Source organism: Littorina saxatilis, linkage group LG1, assembly GCF_037325665.1.
Source record: "Littorina saxatilis isolate snail1 linkage group LG1, US_GU_Lsax_2.0, whole genome shotgun sequence".
Taxonomy (NCBI): domain Eukaryota; kingdom Metazoa; phylum Mollusca; class Gastropoda; order Littorinimorpha; family Littorinidae; genus Littorina; species Littorina saxatilis.
The window spans coordinates 40770874-40793446 of NC_090245.1; the positions used below are offsets into that span (position 1 = coordinate 40770874).

Sequence of the window (22573 nt, forward strand, 5' to 3'; positions counted from 1 at the left end):
AATGTCTAGAAATATAACTTAGATAAATGTAATGAAAGCTGTAACATGCAAGTTATGCGTGTCGTAGCCATATGTTTTCAAACTACATAACTTTGAATTTAACTTTCCCCGTCATTTTTACATGCAGAGCCACCAAAATCACAAGGTGCACAAAGCATTAGCTATTCAACGTCTCTATTACTCGAAGTGTGTGTTTGGGTGCATATCATATCAATAAAACAGCTTTGAATGCAATATTGTGGTTTCTGACGGCAACAATTTTCAAGAAGTCTTTGAATGCCAGCAATGTGAGCTATATGTTCAATAATGCATCAAAAAGAGGAAAATATGAGGTACATGTTAGACACCAACTTTAGTTATACATCATGCAATTTTGGAAGCTGTTTTTAAGTGGTATTTCTAGACCTACTAGCCTTCGTCATGCTATCAGGACCGTAGATTTTGTGTTATGACGGCAAAACATGCTGTAGCTATTTATCCGGCATATACAGTCGAACCTGTCTAAAAAGACTGAGCAAAAGAGGTCTCTTTAGACAGGTGGTCTCTTTAGACAGGTGATTTATAGTCGTAAAAACCGTCGGGGAACCTTAAGGGTGGTCTTAATGGGCAGGTGGTCTTTATGGAGAGGTGGTCTCGAGGACAGGTTCCACTGTATGACCAAGTGAGGCAGAGCGCTGATGGCAAGATCCAAGAAACAAGGGGAAGTAAAAAATACCTTTTTTCTACAAGAACCATAATAATTAATATCCCATGACCTTCCTTCCTTGTCTGTTATTCTAGTAAGCAAATCTAGTGCGATATTGCTCAGTAGGCCTTAACTTTGGCCATGACCTAGGACAATAACCTGCGCAGCCGCAGTGAAGAAGAACAAGTCACGCGAAGCGATATAAAAACATTTAGTCAATCGTTAACAAATTATACAGATCAATAACCAACAAAAAAGTCATTTTTCATGATCTGCTAACTTCGAATATTATTCTTAAAAATCGGTGAGACTCGGCATGTAACCTCTACATAATTTTCTGGACCAAATTGATTTTTGGCTGGCTAGGACAAAATATCATTAATATTATGTGTACTCATGCAGACACTTGCATGACCTTATTTTTGACACTATGACATCATAGTATGATGTCATCACCAGAAGTCTAGCCAAGACTAAAAAAAACAGACACAAAGCTGTGACCAATGCCATCATAGCTTGATTCGGTCAAGACTTATTTTCTTGATACATGTAGCTAGGTCAGTAAGTGGATATTTTCAGTGGTGAAAATTTCTGCAGCAAACATTTTCATGCTGTGACTCCAAAATGCGTCGAAAAAAGCCACGTTTGGTAATGTAATCAACACCCACAATTTTGTAAAATTTGCAGGCTTTTGCTGCCAAAATAGATGAGAAAAAATCCTTAACATTTTTATAAACATGACCCCGCTGTGACCGCAAAATTTGACAAGGGTCAACCAAACTAGGACAATGTCGGCAGATCATCAAACCCTCGGGCGCAGTGGCGTGGTGGTAAGACGTCGGCCTCCTAATCGGAAGGTCGTGTGTTCGAATCCCGGTCGCTGCCGCCTGGTGGGTTAAAATTGGACATTTTGTCGATCTTCCAGGTCAACTTATGTGCAGACCTGCTGGTGACTTAACCCCCGTCGTGTGTACACGCAAGCACAAGACCAAGTGCGCACAGAAAAGATCCTGTAATCCATGTCAGAGTTCGGTGGGTAATAGAAACACGAAAATACCCAGCATGCTTCCCCCGAAATATAGAGTGCTGTCCCTTCTGCGCCGAGCGGCCGCATTTCAGGGCTCTCTCATATTTCGTACTGTGCGCATTGAGTCGCCTTGTGGTGAGATATGTGCGCGATATAAATTCTCGTATTATTATTATTAAGTGTGCAACATTTCAAAGCTCTAGCTTTAAAAACGCATGAGATAACGTCGATGTTAAGTTTTTATGAATCGAAACCGCTGGGACCCCAAAATGTAACGAGGGTAAACCAAACTACTGTCACGTCGGGAGAGAATCAATCCATGGAAGTGTGCAAAGCTTCTAAGTTCTAGCTCGAAAAGCATCCGAGATAACCTCAACGTTAAGTTTTTGTCCACGGACGGGCGGACGGCCGGACACTGCTCAGTACGAAGAGTCACCGATTACCCCCCCCCCCCCCCCTCGTCTCCGTGAGACAAAAAGCAGCAACTGTAGGTGAAAAACCTGGTCTTACATAATTCGCACTAACAGTTGTTGTCTAGATTTACAGCGCTTTCTTATCTTTCGTTCGTTCTGTGATCTGTGATATGTGTAATGCTTAGCACTTAATCTTGTACACCCTTTTACATCGACCGCTGAAGAAGAACGAAACATGTTTTGTTACACCCCCCGGTATAGGGGTGTGTATAGGTAGGATTCGGTCCATGTGTTTGTTTGTTTGTGTTCGCATATAGATCTCAAGAATGAACGGACCGATCGTCACCAAACTTGGTGAACAGGTTCTATACATTCTTGAGACGGTCCTTACAAAAATTGGGACCAGTCAAACACACGGTTAGGGAGTTATTGGTGGATTAAAATTATACAAGGACTTATAGAGGGACATCTTAATGGTCAAAGGGAAATAACCATTCTCACTCAGTCACTGCCACCAACTGAGAAGGTTATTTCCTTTTGACGGGGGTGTTTTTCCTACCTCGGAGGAATTTCTTGTTGTTCTTACCTTGACATTGCTGTACTCCAAGATGCTGTGGATGTCCTTCTGGTTGAGCGTCATTTTTGCAAGCTCCTCGCCAGACATCTCTTTCACTGGCTCCTCTTCCCTCTCTCCACCCTTCGAGATGGGGGGTAGTCGGCGGGGAGGGTAACCTTTCTCTTTGTGTCCATGGGTGGGGAAGGCTTTGTTGTCAGCAAATTTGCTCTTCTTTCCCTTCTTCCCCTTTACATATTTTTCCGTCTTCTTTTTCTCCTGTTTCTCTTTTAACCGATGATCTCTCCTTGCTTTCTCGATGGATTTTATTTTCTCGTTCAGTTTCTTGTTCATCTTGGGAAGTGTTTGGCCCTTAACCCCTATTGGGGTTTTGCTTGTTTTTTCCTTCCTCGGGGTTTTCTCCTTGGAATCTGTTTTCTCTCGGTTGAAAACCCGATCTCCCATGTCCTTTTTTGGTCCTTTGTCCTTGTTCGATCTTTCTTTGTTCGCTTCTTTTTCCTTTTTGGGCTTCTTCTCCTTCGGGTCTTTCTGCCTCTTGGTGCTCTCCAGTCCACCCCTTCCTTCTTTGCCCTTCTCCTTCCAAGGCGAGGAATTCTGGCTTTTCTTTCTCCCGCTGCTCCATCCTGCTCTGCCTTCTTTCCTCTTCCTTTCATTTTTCCTGGGAGTATCCGCCCGTTGTGCCTTGTCTCTGTGTTCTCGTTCCCTTCCTCCTTGCGCCTTCTCCTTCCTGGGTCGGGAATCCTGGCTTTCCCCTCTCCCGCTACTGTCTCCTTTGCTTCCTTTTGTCTTCTTCCTTTCATTATACCTGGGAGAATCCGCCCGTTGTGCCTTGTCTCCGTATTCGCGTTCCCTTCCTCCTTGTGCCTTCTCCTTCCTGGGTCGGTAATCCTGGCTTTCCCCTCTCCCGCTACTCTCTCCTTTGCTTCCTTTTGTCTTCTTCCTTTCATTATTCCTGGGAGAATCCGCCCGTTGTGCCTTGTCTCCGTATTCGCGTTCCCTTCCTCCTTGTGCCTTCTCCTTCCTGGGTCGGGAATCTTGGCTTTCCCCTCTCCCGCTACTCTCTCCTTTGCTTCCTTCTGTCCTCTTCCTTTCATTATCTCGATGCGGTGGAGAGTCTACCCGTTGTGCGTTGTCTCTGTATTCTCGTTCCCTTACTCCTTGCGTTTTCCCCCTTCTGGATCGGGAATCCTGGCTTGTCCCTTTCGAGCTGCTCTCTCCTTTGCTTCCTACTGTCCTCTTCCTTTCATTATTCCTTTGCGGTGGAGAGTCCTCCCGTTGTGCCTTGTCTCTGTATTCTCGTTCCCTTCCTCCTTGCGCCGTCTCCTTCCTGGATCGGGAATCCTGGCTTGTCCCTTTCGAGCTGCTCTCTCCTTTGCTTCCTACTGTCCTCTTCCTTTCATTATTCCTTTGCGGTGGAGAGTCCTCCCGTTGTGCCTTGTCTCTGTATTCTCGTTCCCTTCCTCCTTGCGCCGTCTCCTTCCTGGATCGGGAATCCTGGCTTGTCCCTTTCGAGCTGCTCTCTCCTTTGTTTCCTACTGTCCTCTTCCTTTCATTATTCCTTTGCGGTGGAGAGTCCTCCCGTTGTGCCTTGTCTCTGTATTCTCGTTCCCTTCCTCCTTGCGCCGTCTCCTTCCTGGATCGGGAATCCTGGCTTGTCCCGTTCGAGCTGCTCTCTCTTTTGCTTCCTACTGTCCTCTTCCTTTCATTATTCCTTTGCGGTGGAGAGTCCTCCCGTTGTGCCTTGTCTCTGTATTCTCGTTCCCTTCCTCCTTGCGCCGTCTCCTTCCTGGATCGGGAATCCTGGCTTGTCCCTTTCGAGCTGCTCTCTCCTTTGCTTCCTACTGTCCTCTTCCTTTCATTATTCCTTTGCGGTGGAGAGTCCTCCCGTTGTGCCTTGTCTCTGTATTCTCGTTCCCTTCCTCCTTGCGCCGTCTCCTTCCTGGATCGGGAATCCTGGCTTGTCCCGTTCGAGCTGCTCTCTCCTTTGCTTCCTACTGTCCTCTTCCTTTCATTATTCCTTTGCGGTGGAGAGTCCTCCCGTTGTGCCTTGTCTCTGTATTCTCGATCCCTTCCTCCTTGCGCCGTCTCCTTCCTGGATCGGGAATCCTGGCTTTCCCCTCTCCATCTGCTCTCTCTTGCTGTTTCTACTGTCGTCTTCCTTTCATTCTCCGTGGGCAGTGAAGGCTGTAGAGGGTACTCCCGAAATGCCTTGTCTTTGAATCCTCGGCCCCTTACTCCTTGCTCCTTCCTGGGCGAGAAATCCGGGCTTTTCCCTTTCCAGCTGCTCTCTTCTTCGCTTCCTTCTCTCATCCTTCTTTTATTCTCCTCTCTGTATTCTCGTTCTCTTTTTTTTTTCTCCTTCGCCTCTCTCTTTAACATGGCATCCCAGGTTTCTCCTAGCCAGTTGCTGCTTCGTTCGCTTGGGTTTGGCCTATATCTAAACTTTTTTATCCTCGCTGTAGGAGAGCCCTGGCGCCTCTCCCTCTTCCCGCCTGACCTTCTCGGCTGGGGAATATATCTGAGCACTCGCCCTGCGTCATCAAACACAGGCATAAACCCGTCCATGCCTTCGACCGCATCTTTTTCCAAAGGCTCGAGCTCGTTCAGGCGTTTGAAGGCGAACTCCAGACCCTGGCAGCCAGGAGACCAGGGATCTTTGCAGTTCCTCAAAACGAAGCTCACACCGGGCATCACGCGCACCGGCGGAAAGATGCCTGCATTCGGCTTCTTGGAGAATGGAATGACCTTCGTCTTCTTATCCCCCTTGTCCTTGGATGGGGAAAGCGCTCGCTCAGCCTCGTCTTGCTGCAGTTGCCCAAACTTCTCTATCTCTTTGGGGGTCTTTGAGAAGGTGAGGGTCTTCTTATTCTTCTTACCTTCTTCCTTGTTCTTCTTCTCCTCTTCCTTGTTTTTCTTCTCCTCCTCCTTGGTATTCTTTTCTTCCTTGTTCTTCTTCTCCTCTTCCTTGTTTTTCTTCTCCTCCTCCTTGGTATTCTTTTCTTCCTTCTTCTTCTCCTCTTCCTTGTTTTTCTTCTCCTCCTCTTTGGTATTCTTTTCTTCCTTCTTCTTCTCCTCTTCCTTGTTTTTCTTCTCCTCCTCCTTGGTATTCTTTTCTTCCTTCTTCTTCTCCTCTTCCCTGTTCTTCTTCTTCTCCTCCTTGGTATTCTTTTCTTCCTTCTTCTTCTCCTCTTCCTTGTTTTTCTTCTCCTCCTCTTTGGTATTCTTTTCTTCCTTCTTCTTCTCCTCTTCCTTGTTTTTCTTCTCCTCCTCTTTGGTATTCTTTTCTTCCTTCTTCTTCTCCTCTTCCCTGTTCTTCTTCTTCTCTTCCTTGTTCTTCTCCTCCTCCTTATTTTTCTTCTCCCCCTCCTTGCCCTTCCTTTCCGCCTCCGCGTTCTTGGAATGCTTCCGCTTCGCATTGTTATTCCTCATATGTTGTCCCTTCTTCTCCCCCTCCTTGTTCTTCTTCTCCTCCTCCTCCTCCTACAAAATCAGAAATACGCCGTGAAGATGTAAAAGATTCTCATACAAAAATCACATTTTATTCCTCTGAAAAATGTACAACAGGAGAAATACGCCACTTCGTTTTATGGTCAGAGAAATGTGTGTGCTGGGTGGGGTGGGGGGCTGGGTGGTGGGTATGTGTGTGAGCGCGTGTGTGATTTTGCATGCTCGGGTGATTGTGTGTGTTTATATGTCACAGTCACTCTGTGTACGGATTTTGTACCGGAAGCTGGAAGAGATCCCACAAACAGCACAAACAATGCTCACCTGAGCCTGAAATTCAAAATGGCGTGTTTTTTGTTATCCTACATGTGCCATACGAGATGTTTATATTTACTCATAGCATAATTTGGTCGCCTATTATTCACTCCCCTTACATGCCGCCACTTTATTTTTCAAGCTATTTGGGGACGCTTCAAGTCATTTTATGGTACATGTAACTTTTAAGAATGTCATCGCTTGTGCTAGTTTTCCTTGTTTTGGTTTAGAAAATTAGTCAGAGTTGCTGAAGAAGCCTTATACTACATTGTGATTAGTTTTTGAGATATTCAATGATCATATTTTCTGAGATATATTCAAAACGTTTTCTACCCAAACATGGGGCCACGTTAGTGACTTTTGGGGTATAAACACTTTTTGTAGCGATGAAAAGATTTGTGTATTTACTTCTTTCTTTGACAGTTCTTAGCTTTTCAATGAAAACATCCAACCATGTGATTTGTGTTCGTTTGTCGTCATTTTGTTATGCACAAAGTGCGTCACTGAATTATCACTGTACTGTAACGTCTGTGAGACTTTGATACCATTTGTTCTTGTTACTGGTAGGTTTTTACCAAGTTCATTGTGATATTCTTTCATATTTTGACTCAGAGAAACACAGTGGTTACTAGAGAAAGCTATGCACAAAATAGGAGATGAATTCTGCCTTTATTTTCGCCTTTTTATGCGGTTTTTTTTGGTGGCTTGTTGACAGACCAGCTTTTTTGTTGGTCCTCGGGGAGCATATCGCCTTTGTCACATATTTATCAACCGCGGCCTTCGGCCTTGGTCGATAAATATGAAACAAACTACGACATAGTCCCCTCAGACCAACAACAAAGCTGATCTGTCAACAAGCCACCAAACATCTGATAATGTATTATCATATCTGATAATGTATTATCATATCTGATAATGTATTATCATATGTAAGGCCAAGAATGTAAATGACCATCACATTCAAAACCAAAGTGCTTTAGACAATATGATATCCGTCTACTCCCAGATAAAAATCATTGAACTTTAAACACCTCCCCTTTTCTTTTCAGGGATGTCTGCATATTGCTTGGTTTAAACAAAATTTTATTCAGAATTTCTTCGCATGAACAGTTCGAAACACACAGCTAGAACACGCACTCAAGCAAATGCTTATATCACGTGACCAGAACAATACTAAATTACACACATTTTCGTAATGGTGGACATAACAACAATAAACCAGAAGAACAAATTGAAAGAATGGGGATGGGGAACTAAATAGGAACAAAAGAATCTACAGTAGAGAAAAAAGAAAAGGGAGGGGGAGGGGGAAGAAAGTACTAACAACCACAAGGAGAGACTAGGACGAAAGCGCATAGGAAGAGAGCATCAAGTCTAAGACATGCAACATGTAAATTCAAGTAAATGTAACAATTTGTTTTATGGAAGGCAGTAATTCGTTAACATATAAAATACGAGACAAACGATAATAATCATTACTTATACGCTGCTTATGTAATCAAATACGATAACACAGAGAGAGGCAGTGTGGAGGTACACATACGCCTGCCCACACACATATACACTATCAATGCGTGAACACATCCATCAAATCAGTCGACCAGATTTAACAATAAACGATTGGACAGACTCAAATATCAATATGTTATTACGAATAGAATATTGCTCGCTACCTTTTAATAATATTTCTACGCGTCTGAAGTGAACAGCCAACGAATTGATTGTTGTCAGACGAGCATCTGCATACAAAGTGCAGTTTAATAAATAATGTTCGGCTGTTTCATTTGGATCACCGCAAACACACTGTGCGTTATCTTTTAGATGGCGTTTACACAAGTCTGAATTAAGGTTACTAATATTTAAACGCATTCTGCAGTGTTGAACTTCTGTCTGTCGTTTTCCAAAATAATAATAAGCTGGTACACTATGATCAGGACTTTGTAAATAATGCTTAAACTCACTTATTGAATTTGTTGTTTTAATCACATCAGGCAAATTATTCCATAAAACTGTTGAGAATGGAATGAAGGATGTTCGGAATATGTCTGTCCTATGTGCTGGTACGAATCTTTCGAATGGTCGTCTTCTGTGGTAGGGATTTAGTGAAGAGACTAGTGGTGGCAAGAGGTTAATTAAATATTGTGGACATTTACCATGAACCATTTTGTGAAATAAAATTAATTTATGTCGTTTTCGGCGTTCCTTTAAACTACAAAAACCACTTTCTTTGTAAATCTTATCATGACTTGTTCCCCGCACACCGCCAATTATAACACGTAATGCTTCAAGGTGTAATTTTTCAAGTGTTTTTGACAAGGCTTCGGTACAATTGTCCCATAACACATCAGCGTAATCGAAATGTGGCAAAATAAAAGATTTATACATTATTTCCAAACTATTTCTGCATAACTTATACTTATAATATCTTAAACAGTTAATCAACAAAGTGGTCTTTTTCAAAATATTTCTAATTTGAGCGTCCCATTTACAATCGTTTTGCAAAACAATGCCAAGATGCTTGTGTTCTGGTATGTCTTCCAGAGATTTCCATTAAAAAATAGAGGATCATTTTGGTTTAAATCACGTTTTATATTCAGCAGTTTAGTTTTGGTTTCACTAAATGTAACTTTCCAACGTGCTGCCCAACTACTAATTTTATCAAGGTTTGAATTAAGAATTTCGGCACGTCGTATCGGGTCATTTAATGAAAGTGACAAACTAGTATCATCAGCAAACAGTTTGATAACAGACTCAATATCATTTACAATATCATTTATATAAATCAAAAATAACTAGGGGCCTAACACTGAACCCTGAGGAACGCCTGCTTGTAAACCTTTTAACTCTGACTTGGCACCTTTAACAACAACTGATTGAACACGGTTTGTTAAATAGCTACGAAACCATGACAATAGTCGGCCTCGAACACCAATCGACTCCAGTTTTACCAATAATCCTTTGTGCCAAATTTTATCAAAAGCTTTTGACACATCAAAAAATACCGCCTGTGTTGTTAAACCGTTGTTGTAGTTTGAACACAAGTCATTATATATGGAGACAAGTTGACAGATCGTCGAGTCGCCGGGTATAAAACCGGACTGTGTAGGTGTGAGAATGTTGTTGGATTGTAAAAAGTTATATAATTGGCTGTGAATACATCGCTCCAAGACTTTGCCAACACAGCTCAACAAGGAAATCGGATGATAATTATTACAAGCGTCTGCAGGACCTGTCTTGTAAATAGGCGTAACATTAGCTGTTTTTCACATGTTAGGATAAACTCCTTCCCTCAGACTCCTGTTGAAGATATACGTCAGTGGCTCCAAAATAACATCTAATGCTGCTATGAGAAGTCTGTTGTGAATCAAATCGGGACCAATGGCTTTTCTTTTATCAAGGTTTCTAATCACATCTTTTACCTCATTAACTGACAAAACAATATCACAAAATTCGCGATCTAACAACGGGACTTGAGGGACTTCATCGTCTGGGTCTTCGACAGTGGAATTTTTTATAAAGAAATTATTAAAGGCGTTGGCTTTGTCTTGGCTTAATTCGTAAACTTTGCCGTCGTCACAGATAGGTGGAATTTCATCTTCACATAAACCTTTCTTCTTCATAAATGACTTCACCCGTTTCCACCAGTCTTTGCTACCAAACTGCGTTGGATCAGAAACTTTAACATCTAATTCGGAATAAAATTCAATAATACGTTCTCTTTTCTTTGTTGTAATAAGGTTACGTGCCTGGCGATAGTTCAACCAGTCTTCTGGCTGCTTGCTTGTTTTGGCTTTCAAGTGAATCTGGTCACGTTGGTCAATTAACATTAGGATTTCAGGTGTTATCAAGGGTGCGTCTTTAGGGCGTATCGTAACTTCTTTTACTGGCATAAACTGTTTTGCTATATCCATAAACACTGCAGAAAAAATATTAACACTTTCATCAAACACCTCCTTCATCAAAATTTCTTGCCAGTTAACATGAGAAAGTGCTGCACAGAAACCATCAACATTACGTTTACTATAATTAAAAATTGTTCTTTTATAGGAAATATTTTTGTCCACACTTCTGTCTAAAACAGCTTGTGGTACACTGTGGTCACTACAAATAGGTGGCAAAACATTCACAGATTTAACCAACTGAGGAGTCTGGGTAATAATGAGGTCGATACATGTACTTGTGGTGACTGCTACATGTGTCGGCGTATTCACAAGTTGACAGAGCTGGTGCGCATGTAAAATATTCAAAAAGTTCCGCGAGGGAGAGTTCAAGATGTCGACGTTGAAATCGCCCAAAATCACAAATCTCAAAAACTGGTTATTCACTCGCATTAAATTTTCATAAATTAAATCCCAATAATGAATATTTGCATTGGGTGGGCGATAGAATGAGCCAATCAAAATGCCTTCGTGGCCCAACTTTGTCTCAATCCAGACTGCTTCAAGACCATCAACTTGGAGATCAGGTCGGGGTTTACAGTATAAATAATTCTTAACGTAAATGGCCACGCCTCCATGAGGATCACCTGGGCGGTCGAGGCGTACAGGAGGATTAAAATTAGGTATACTTAAAGAGGAATTATCATCTGCAGGTGACAACCATGTCTCAGAAAGTGTTAAAATATCATGCTGCTGAACTTCAGGTTGTAACAAATAAATTTTATTCCTTAAGCTTCTAACGTTAATGTGTACCACAGTAACCTTATTTTCATCTGGGCCTGGATTTTTCTCAACATCACCGGCTAAATAAAGTGATGTCCGGGCAAACAGTTTATCTACTTAATTATTCTTAATATCTTTATCATAAATATTTCTGCTAACAAGACGTTCAGTTCCACGTTTCTTAGCACAAAGAAAGCTGGCAAAAAATAAGAAAGTACACAACGATAGCGTGACACGGTTGGAACCTTTACAGAACAACAGGATCAAAAATGGTAGTACAGTATTTTTACACAAAAATGACAATTTGCGACAAAGAACCACTGCCCTTCCATAAAAGCACCCAACTCTGGCTCTGTACAAACTTAAACTAAGTGATATTTCCTAGCAGAACTGAAAACAGTAGAATAGCCAAGAGAAGGGTGTATGTACATGTCTTTTGGGTGCATCTCGCGCTTCGATGAGATAGAAAAAGAATGACAGGAATCGTGGTTGCTAAGGGGAGGTTTGAAACAAACAAAAAGTCGAAACATATGTACAGAGTTAGTTTTGAAGAGCTGGTTTCGATGAGGAATCGAAAGGGTGGCTCTGTAAGTAAAGTACTTGTCATCGAGTGTATGCATATTGCTTGAAGGAACCTATGCACACAATGTGAATCGAATATGACCAGGGATTTAAATACACTAGTATCCCCTTAAGGTGCACTATTGTGCGTCTACTAAAGGTTAAACAATCGAGGTATTTTCAAGGTTCGTCTTTTTGTCTCCTCTTCCTCCGAGACTTGATAATCTTGGCAACAAAATGACTGACTAAACGTACCTCTTTGCCTTTTGTGTCCTCTTCTTTCACATCCTCTAATGCGGCCTTTTTGCCTTTTGTGTCTTCTTTCACATCCTCTAATGCGGCCTTTTTGCCTTTTGTGTCTTCTTTCACATCCTGTAATGCGGCCTTTTTTCTTTCTCGATTTTGTCTGGCTTTTTGCTGCTGGTGCACTACCACATTGATACCGGTCACCAGGGAGAATAGTATTTGGTTTTGTTTGCCCTCCTTACCTGAAACAATTAAAATGTTAAAGAATAGTGTCCTAAATCCAAGAAACCTGTTGAAAGGTATCAAACATTGCAGATCAATGAAGTGTGTTTAAACTGAGGCATGTCGTGGTGACAAGAGATAATGTTGACATAAACTTTGGCTTCATTTTCAATACCCCCCTGATTTTTTGTTTGTTTATTTGTTGCTTAACGTCCAGCCGACTACGCAGAGCCATATCAGGACGAGGAAGGGGGGGATGAAGGGGGCCACTTGTCAAGCGATTCCTGTTTACAAATGCACTAACCCATTACTTGTGTCCCAGCAGGCTTTAGTAAAACTAAATTAATACCTACTGGAAGATTACCAGTTTCCAGTATGTTAAAATAGGCTTAACCTATCTACTGCTGGACTTACATCAGAACACTAACAGATTAAACTATACATGAATCGCGAGACAAGCGGCAAGAGAAGAGATTTTTGGAAAAAATACAGGTGAATGAGCAAGAAGGCAGAAAAAAAGAAAAGAATTCATGAAGAAAAAGAGAGCATGACAGGAAAGAGGAACCAAAAATCTACCTAACAGCAAACTAGAAAGCTCCTGCGGTTCCAAAAACAGGAGGGGCCTTTAATTTCATAACCGCAGTGCCCCACTGCGGGATATACCCCCCTGAGTTCTCGAAACAAAAAAGCAACTAGCTCGGTATAAGTAGCTGCACATTGACACCTCTTGGCAGGCAAACTTATACAGATGTTTGGATTTTGAGCTTAAACGCATCCGACAGCGATTGTCTCCGAAAATCAACTTCATTAATATTTTGCTAATATTTTTTCTGCAATAATTTCAGAATGTGCTGAAACAAGTGTGACACGTCTTTGTTGTTCATAGAAGGAATAACGACAAGTAGTTTCCCTTGAACTCCAGAATACAAAGGTAAAAGCTGACCTCCCACGAAACATACACATAGTCAAAACTTTATGGGGGAGACACATGTATACGAGCCAATATTGTTTTATCGGTTGATCTCTGAACTCTGAGCGCTAGTTTCAACCTCATGTCTAAGCGCTAGTTTCAACCTCATGTTGCACTACTTCATTTCTGAGTTTTTGAAAATACGTGAGACATTTTGCTAGTCGAATACGTCGTTTCTGTTTGCAGTAAAACACGCCACGGAAAATGCTCCTTTGCAGAGTTCCTTGCCTGTCGATATTATTTCGTCACTTAATTTCTGAGTTTTCAAAACTTTTGAATTTTGAAAATAATGATATTTAAGATTCTTAACGAGGTTTGGGTAGTTGAATGGGGTTTCTGTCCGATACACATACACGCACAAACTAACATACATACGCACGCACGGTTACTTCCTAATGCAAGTGATTTCACTAGACTTTTCTTCTAATTTTAAACTTCCTGAAGATACACTTCAATTAATTTTCAGACATGGCAGATGATGAATACTTTAAAACAGAGCTTCTGTTACCATTTTAAAAAAGGGGTTAATGCTACGTTTTGCAGATCTGTCCAGAAATGTCACATTCAATTGTTTTCATTGGCTCACGTAAGTGTAGCCTATGCGATGATAAACTTTGTCTGTCTGTGCGTGCGTGCGTGCGTGCGTGTGTGTGTGTGTGTGTGTGTGTGTGTGTGTGTGATAGAAACTTTAACATTTCCGAGTCTATGGATTACGTCAGTCTCGGTCAAAAGTGTTTGACGTGTGTGATAGAAACTATTTGAAGACGTCACATTATGACGTAAGAGGGTTAGACGTCACGCAAAGGAATTACTGAAAGTCTCGGTCATTGTTATTGTGAGCGGGCCGAGACTACTTGGCAGATCCAGGGTCTCGCTTTCTTGCACAGTTTCACCTATGCTTACTGTGTGTGTGTGTGTGTGTGTGTGTGTGTGTGTGTGTGTGTGTGTGTGTGTGTGTGTGTGTGTGTGTGTGTGGTGTGTGTGTGTGTGTGTGTGTGTGTGTGTGTGTGTGTGTGTGTGTGTGTGTGTGTGTGTGTGTGTGTGTGTGTGTGTGTGTGTGTGTGTGTGTGTGTGTGTGTGTGTGTGTGTGTGTGTGTGTGTGTGTGTGTGTGTGTGTGTGTGTGTGTGTGTGACGGAGTGATTGAGTTTGTGTTACTGTTTGTCGATTTCTTACGTGAGCCTTGAAGGCTTCGCCTCTTGTTTTTATTATGTGATTGTGGGGACTCTGCTTGGCATATTTGTGTCATTTTTTAGTTGAAATCAAACGGATGCGCCAGGAAATAGCTTCATGCAAATTGAGAAATTGACCTAATTTTAGCCAACGAAATCGTCACCTAATTATGCTATGTCCAGCCATATTGGTAATACACGTTACAATAATTTAAATAGAAACATAGCATTACAACACGCGTGATTCCACTACCTTTGACCCCCCCCCCCCCCCCCCCATAAAAAACCCTGTTCCAGCTTCATAAAATTATGTTCAACTTACAAGTCCGACTGACCTGTATTATTTAGTTATTCAACCCAACCATATTTCTCATATTCAAACTTGCATAACCCCCAACCTCATTCTCACCACCATCACTAGCCTGAAATACTCAACATCCATACAATTGTGAAAAAAAGTTTTTATTTATTTAAACAAGACTTATAATAATTACTAACTTTCTTGACCAAATTGAGCTTTGGTTAGCCCAGACAAAATATGTGTACTCAGACACTCGCGTGACCTAATTTCTGACACTATGACATCATAATATGATGTCATCACCAAAAGTCTAGACAAGACTTAACAAAACCCAGGCACTAAGCTGTGACCAAATCAAACAATGACATCATAGCTTAATGACCTCAAGACTTATTTTCTTGATAGCCCAGTGGGTAATTCAGTAGTGAAAATCTTCTCAAGCAAACATTTCCATGCTGTGACTCTAACATTTGATGAAAACAAACCCCATTTTTGTCATGTCTGCTGATTATCAACACCTTACCTACATTTGTGTGAAATTTGCAGGATTGTTGCTCCAAAATAACTTTGAAAATATCAATGTAAAGTTTTTACGAACATGACCCCTAGGGTCATGTTGGCAGATTATCAAACCCTTAAAGTGTTAAAAGTTTCAAAGCTCTAGCTTCAAAAACGCCTGAAATAACGTCAATGTTAAGTTATTATCAATCGAACATGATCCCCTGTGACCCCAAAACTTGACGAGGACCAATTAAACTAAGGTCAAGTCGGGAGATTATCAAACCCTAAAAGTGTGCACGGTTTCAAAGCTCTAGTTTCGAAAACATCCGAGCTTACCTCAACGTTAAGTTTTTATGAAACGAACATGACCCCGCTGTGACCCCAACATTTGACGAGGGTCAACCAACCGGGGTCACTTCGTGTGATTATCAAACCCTAAAAGTGTGCAAAGTTTCAGAGGTGTAGCTTGAAAAACATTAGAGATAACCTCAACGTTAAGGTTTTGTTCGTGGACGGCCGGCCGGCTGGCCATACAGACGGACAAATAAATTCTAATTACTCACCAATTAATCGTATAAATAAGCATGAAATTGACAAAATAAGCATCATACAGCGATTCTAGGATGTTTAAAATACTTGAAAATGCTGAGAACCCAAAACACGTCATAGAACGATTTTGGAACAAAATTCCGTGCCACCTCTTACTTTTAACCAAAAGTCATTATTTGTGTGAACCCAACTCTAGAATTTCACTGTCCATTACTTGCGAAGCAAACTACACAAATTCGCTCAGGAAAGTATCATTCACCCCCAGGAGCTTGTATCAACGTGCCAGGCCAAGACCGGAGTACCTTACCCTTTAATCATCTACTGTCCTAGTATTAATTTTATTATCTGTACAGACGGCAGTTAGAGGCTTTGATACAGGGTGTCGCCCCAAAAATGCAACCCACACACATTCTAATTACTTCTACATCTTTCGATTGAATTATTTAATATTTAGTGTGCATTACTTGCAGCTTATGCATGACATGTCCCTTAAGTATCAAATTGGTTTGACTTTTGTGCTCTTTCGAAATATATTCCAAATTCGGGGATCGACTTAACAGTACAAAATTTGAAATTAAGCGGCAGCCAAACTAACCCGATTTAAGCCCTCCACATTGTTACCTTTGGAGTTATTTGAAGGACCTAGTATATCATAACCAGCCTTAGGCAATCTGTGACTTGCATACGGCAGTTAAAGACAGGATCCGGGCCTTTCACATTGTCATGAAGTGGATTGTAGTGTGAATTTACTTTCCTGTATACGTGTTCTGCCCTATCTTATTTCACTGCCTATTCAACCTTCACACTAAAACACTCCAAACACAGAATTTTGGGAGGATGCAGACTTATTATTTCCTCACAAAATATACTGTTCAAAAAAAGAAACGCATAGCTTGTAATATTTGGTTAATTTAGTTATATGGCTACAAGGATATCCACCAAACTGCAGAAAATGTTTATCTGGTCGTCGACCTTTCGTCCATTGCCACAAGTGAGCTCTGCACGTGACGCATGCGTTATCAGTGGCTACAATGTCAAAATTGCTCATTTGGCATGACCACTCGTCATGCTTCAGTGTAATCTCGTGAAACTCGGGGAATATTGAGCTCTCACCATGTCTTCCAAAACCCATAAAAGCGGATTGTTCGCCACAAAGAAATCAGACGACAATTCAGCGACGAAAGATGGCCCGATTGAGCAGAGAAGACCGCCAAATTGCATTGGGTCGTTTACAAGCAGGCCAAAGTCAAAGTGCAATCGCCAGGCACTTCCACGTGTCCCAGAGCACCATCAGTAGACTGTGGGTCAGGTTTCAAGCCACTGGCTCCGTTGCTGACTTGCCACGAGCGGGAAGACCAAGGGCGACAACTGCTGCTCACGACCGCTTCATACGGCTCCGCCACCTCCGGAATCGTTTCCTGTCGGCCTCATCGTCTGTCCAGGCTCTCCCCGGGCCACACCGATTATCGGACCAGACCGTGCGGAACCGCCTGCATGAAGCTGGTTTGAGAGCTCGCAGACCTCACAGAGGAGCTGTCCTCACTCGCCGCCATCGCCAGAACCGAGTGCAGTGGGGCAACCAGCACCTTCGCTGGACCGTCCGGAATCACTGGAGACACGTGTGGTTCAGCGACGAGTCCTACTTCCTGCTCCAGCGACATGATAGTCGGAGGAGGGTCTACCGGAGAGTAAACGAACGTTACGCGCCCAACTGTGTGGATGAGGCACCCGTTCTTGGTGGTGGAGGCGTCATGGTGTGGGGGGCGATCAATACCGCTGGAAGGAGCACCCTGGTGCACGTCCAAGGGCGCATAACTGCCCAGCGATACGTGGAGGAAATTCTGCGCCCACACGCCCTTCCTCTTCTGGCTGACCAGGATGCCATATTCCAGCAGGACAACGCTCGCCCGCACACAGCACGACTCACCACCCAGTTCCTCACCGACCACCATGTCCAGGTGCTTCCCTGGCCATCCATGTCGCCAGACATGAACCCGATAGAACACCTCTGGGATGAATTGGACAGACGTGTGCGCAGGCGAGAAGAAGCGCCGGCAAATCACCGCGATCTATTGCAGGCACTTCAGGAGGAGTGGGACACCATCCCACAGCAAGATATCCGGCATCTGATCCAGTCCATGCCCAGAAGGTGCCGGGCAGTTGTTGCTGCTCAAGGCAGTCACACTCCCTACTGACTTGACAGCCTCGGCACCCAATCGTATTGATTGACTGATTGATTTGAAGATGCAAATGAACTGTATGTGCATTCAACTGTGTACATACCAAATTTCAAACAAATAATCTAAATATTGGATTTTCTGTTAATTTTTTCGAAAAATAAAACAAATTTGGCAAGTAGCAACTTTGCGTTTCTTTTTTTTTTTTTTTTTTTTTTTTTTTTTTTTTTTTTTTTTTGTCCTCACACCTGTTCCTTGTTCCGGTATTCTCTCACGCCGCCCCGTCCCTGCACTCGCTGCTCCATCCACATCTGAATTTCGTTCCGCTGCCAGACCTGTCGATTTTACAGACGCTCGAGGGAGGGATGTCGGGTCGTTGCGGTAGGCTACCCTCGGAAGTTGACACTGCACTTCTGCTGAGTCACTTCGACGGTGTTCAGTAGTGGGTCTGTCCCGCGCTAACGGACTCAGCCCACTACCTACTATGCCCCCTACTAACGACATTGACTGCTAAGTCGCGGAGCCAGACTAAGTGAGCGTCCCCTCCAGAGAGCAGACCGCCACCACGTCCCTCCGTCGACCCCCCAGAACGTCACACGTTGAAGACTGACAGCAGAAGTACTATTCAGGGAAGGATGGAACAGGAACAATGAGACCAAGGTCACCATGAGAGCTCCGGGCATGAAGGGCCACAAGAGCAAGGACATTTTATAATTTTGGATGATTAATGAGATGAGGATGATTATAATGATGATGCTATGGATTTCCAATTTGGTTTGAGACTACGTGACAGGGCAGCACTCTACGCTTACTGTCATAATATATCCTGGTGTCAACCAGGCCCGAGAACTGCCGCACCTGCGGTGTTGGTCAGGTAAACAGAACCTGAGCACCCTCAAAGTCGCATTCGTTAAGTGAATGACACTCGGCTGTGTGATTCCAGCCTTCCCATAGGAACCATAGCACTTCCACTCTGGGTAGGAGCCGACCGTAGCCCGAAAAACCCACATGACCCTGATGGGATTCGAACCCACGACCTCCCGGCCCGCAGCCCGATGCGCTAACCACTGCGCTACGGGGGCCGGTACTATGTGTTTCTTTTTTTGAACAGTATATAACACAATTCTTCACATAAAGAAAACATCAATACCAATCATCTTCTCGTCCACACCGTTCATACACTCTCTTTACAATCACTCCACACATGTGATTAATGATAAAGACATTGTTTCAATAATTAGTTACTGCACAAGGTAAAGTGTTGACAGACACTCACGAGTTCGTATCACGGCTCACTATATGTCGTCATTTACACCTCCTTGTGCCGCTGAAACAACGTAGACGATGAATTCCCATTAACTCTCCTTTTAGATGCCAACATGCACCCTTCACCTTTCTCCCCGAGAAACTCTTTCACCTTTCACGTTTCTCCCCGAGAAACACTTTCGCCATTAACGAAAATAACCGTCGTCTCTACGACCGGTGATGATGGAGACTCCTCCGTCCAGCCATCTGCGCCCATGTGGTCTCTCTCTCCACATCGTCACGCCTCTTCCGTGTGAGGTCCGTCCCTCGCTCACGCATCATGAACCCTCGTCATGGAAACTCCTAAAGAATTAACCCAAGTCTTAATACACATTCTCTTAAACCATTTCCTCTTCCTAAACTAAAGTCATGTAACATCTCTCTCGTTCATTCTACATTCACATTCCGTCCACAGTCAATATCCAAACTATACTTCATCCATGAATCACTTAATCCACCACTGACACTACCATACATAGTATCACTGTCTTAAACATAACATAAATGCGTTCAGCAATTATGTTCAAGAATTTACCAACAAAAACCATAACACAATCACAACAAGAATTCTCTCAAAACTTCACACTAGAATTTAGTGCATTTTGTATACACTTACATTACATTCCAGCTATGTATTCAAGCTTCAATAATATACAACATAGTAAATCATTTACCATAAGAGACCCGTCTCTTGAAAGAGTGTTTGTCCCCGACAAACTTGACACACGCTAGAAACACCTTGCTCGGTCGAGCATCTACAACGTTGTGACGATAAAACCAAAACCAGCTACATTTCTCAAACACAACTCATGTCAAACCAGAGTTTTCTCGTGCAACACACAAAACCCGTGATAACGTTTCTCCGGTCACATACACATCGCACTTCAGTATTTAGGGAGGTTAAAATCACGACGTGGTTCACATCACAACTCTGCTACTCACATCTTTGTGACACACATGGAGAAATGTGTTCATGTCATTGATGAATGACTTTTCCGCGCCATTGCACAAGTGTGACTTCACAACGAAGGGGGTCATTTTTTTAGTCATCTGAGTTCAGCGAATATCTTCGTAGTTGTATTGCATGAATTTCAGTTTGTTCACGAATATTCCACAAAGTGTTGAAATGGGTAAAATGGTCCGACTTTTACCTTCTGTCCAGGGGTCCTGATTTGGCCTATATGGTCCGCTGGACCCAAAAAGCAACAATTAACTAACTAACCTTCTGTCCAAAGTGTGTTCCAAATTACCCCTCCGAAGTTGTCAATGACGCAGCCACAGGGATTGCCCTGAACCTAGCTGTATATGCCGTTTTCAGGTCACTGATCTGGAGGGTTGGTTTTTTCTTTTGCATGCTCGGACATTTATATAAACCAAAAGGTAAAAGTATGGAGGGTTTAAATCAGGTGAGTATGGCTCCAGCTCAATGCCAAACCTCGTTCTGTTGAGTTGATCCCTGAATTCGGAACAGTTTTATTGAAAGTGCACAAAAGTCAGACCATTTAATCTATAACCTTGCCACTTCGGTCAACAGATGTAGAAGTTAAGAGCACTTTTGTGGGTTGCGTTTTTATGTGGGTCACCCTGCACTTCGATCGACAAGTATTTTACCACATGCCCATCCACACCATCCGCTGTCCTAGCCAGGCACTTTGATAAAAATCGTGACTCACCTTTTCCAGTCTTCTCATTGGCAACACTTTGGTCCTTAGCGACAGCAGATGGTGTCCGATGAAGTGATGGCCGCTGACCTTTTTGTCATAAAACTCCATCTTTAATTATCATTTCTTTTGCTTGTTTTAAAGAATAATGGTGGTTGCCTGTGATAATGAAAATCATCATGGCAGCATGTTGTGGTGACAGGATATAAATATGGTATACTTAATTATGCGTTGTGCTAAACTGTTAAACTTTCGGTGCATGCATCACGAGGTGTAATTGAGTAAATGATACGAATGCTGTTTTATTCAAATACGTTGAATATAATTGAACCAAAGGCTGGGACAAGTTCCCAGTGTACTACACTTCTAATTTGATGTCTTATGTGAACTCAAACATGATCCCATGACCTTCACCGTGACTTGCAACATGACTTCCACCGCGTCCGTCAATCTTGACCCTAATACCCTTCACGCGTCCCTCATGACTTCACCGTGACTAGTGTTCCCTATCATGACCCCCACTATGAGCTTCACCATCTCATGACCATGACCCCCATGATCCCACCCAAGACCGATGAACTCCACATGACCCACATGATAACCTCCACCATGAATCTCATGACCCCTACCCTGACCTCCAACACTTTCATCATGACCCTCACCATGACCTTCACCTTGAGTTTCAGATCCCCCCTCCTGGGAGATGCTCGTAGCTCGAGCTGCAGGAGCGACAGGAGAAAGACTGTTTCCTCTGCTGCCTCCTTCTTCGACGAAGATGTACTTGTAGTCGAGGACGGTGCTGAGGGTGTAGTCGATAGTGGGTATGTTGCAGTGGGGGAGGACCTTCTTGGTTGGCTTCTCAAGCAGATTCAGCTTCTGCTGCTTGCCGTAGAACACCGTCATGAAGCGAAACCTGCCGGTTTGGGAGAATCAAAGTCGCTGGGTTTTTTCTCCATGCTTATCATTTTCTCAGGTGTCTTTTTTTTTTTTACGATGTATGTTCGCACCAAGCTCCAAAAGTTTGAAGGCAATGAGTTTAGGAGTTACTGAAATGTACCGTTTTTGTCTCATTTCCCGCTCAAACGGTTTCAAAAACCGCCTTTTATGGCTTCTGAGAATGACACCTACACCGTTCAGCCTGCCATAACGTGATTGTAAGACAAGGTAGGTAAACAAAACTGACTGTTTTTGATCCAATGACATGCAAAACTTGTTCCGTTTTAGCGGTTTTGATGTTTAGTAGAATTTAACGTGGAAACCTTGATTTGGGGAATTTGATTTTTGGGGGTGCCTGTGTTGTAGGTTCCACGGTACAGACACTACCTTATGTAAAAATCAATCTGTTTGCTGGATATGGGAGGGGAATAGAAGGCCTGGTTTGACAGCAAACGGCCCCATCACAAAGATCTGCACTCAAACGCATCCGCCCAGTTTCTTAATTATGACGGGTAGTATAGAACATTCAGCCAGCAGCATAGGCAACAGGCTAATGCTTTTCAGAGCTCGATGGGTACAGGAATGATGCTAAACAGATTAGCCTGATTAGCACTCGCATGATGGGTAACATTAACAACAACAACATTCAGATCAGCCAATGATTAATAGAGAATACACTCACGCTATCCAGGACATGGTGATTTACAGGCATGATGCTGAACAAAATGAAACATTTAGGCGATGACAAAGTAAACCTGTCGCGTGAAGCGATATACAAACATTTAGTCAATCTTTAGGCATCAAACAAAAAGATCAACACCAAAAAAGAGTCATCACCGAGACTACATTCAGATA

The 22573-nt window shown here is 42.8% G+C and overlaps 1 protein-coding gene across 1 annotated transcript in view; it reads right to left on the bottom strand.

Annotated features, from left to right (window-relative positions):
* Window positions 1–22573, bottom strand: part of LOC138969465 (trichohyalin-like) — a 102673-nt gene that overhangs the window by 5941 nt on the left and 74159 nt on the right. The window contains exons 7-10 of the mRNA XM_070342259.1: window positions 21457–21695; window positions 20795–20872; window positions 11936–12168; window positions 2712–6179 (exon numbers count right to left, since the gene is read on the bottom strand). Of these exons, the coding sequence (XP_070198360.1) occupies window positions 2712–6179; window positions 11936–12168; window positions 20795–20872; window positions 21457–21695 (4018 nt within the window). The remainder of the gene's footprint in view (window positions 1–2711; window positions 6180–11935; window positions 12169–20794; window positions 20873–21456; window positions 21696–22573) is intronic.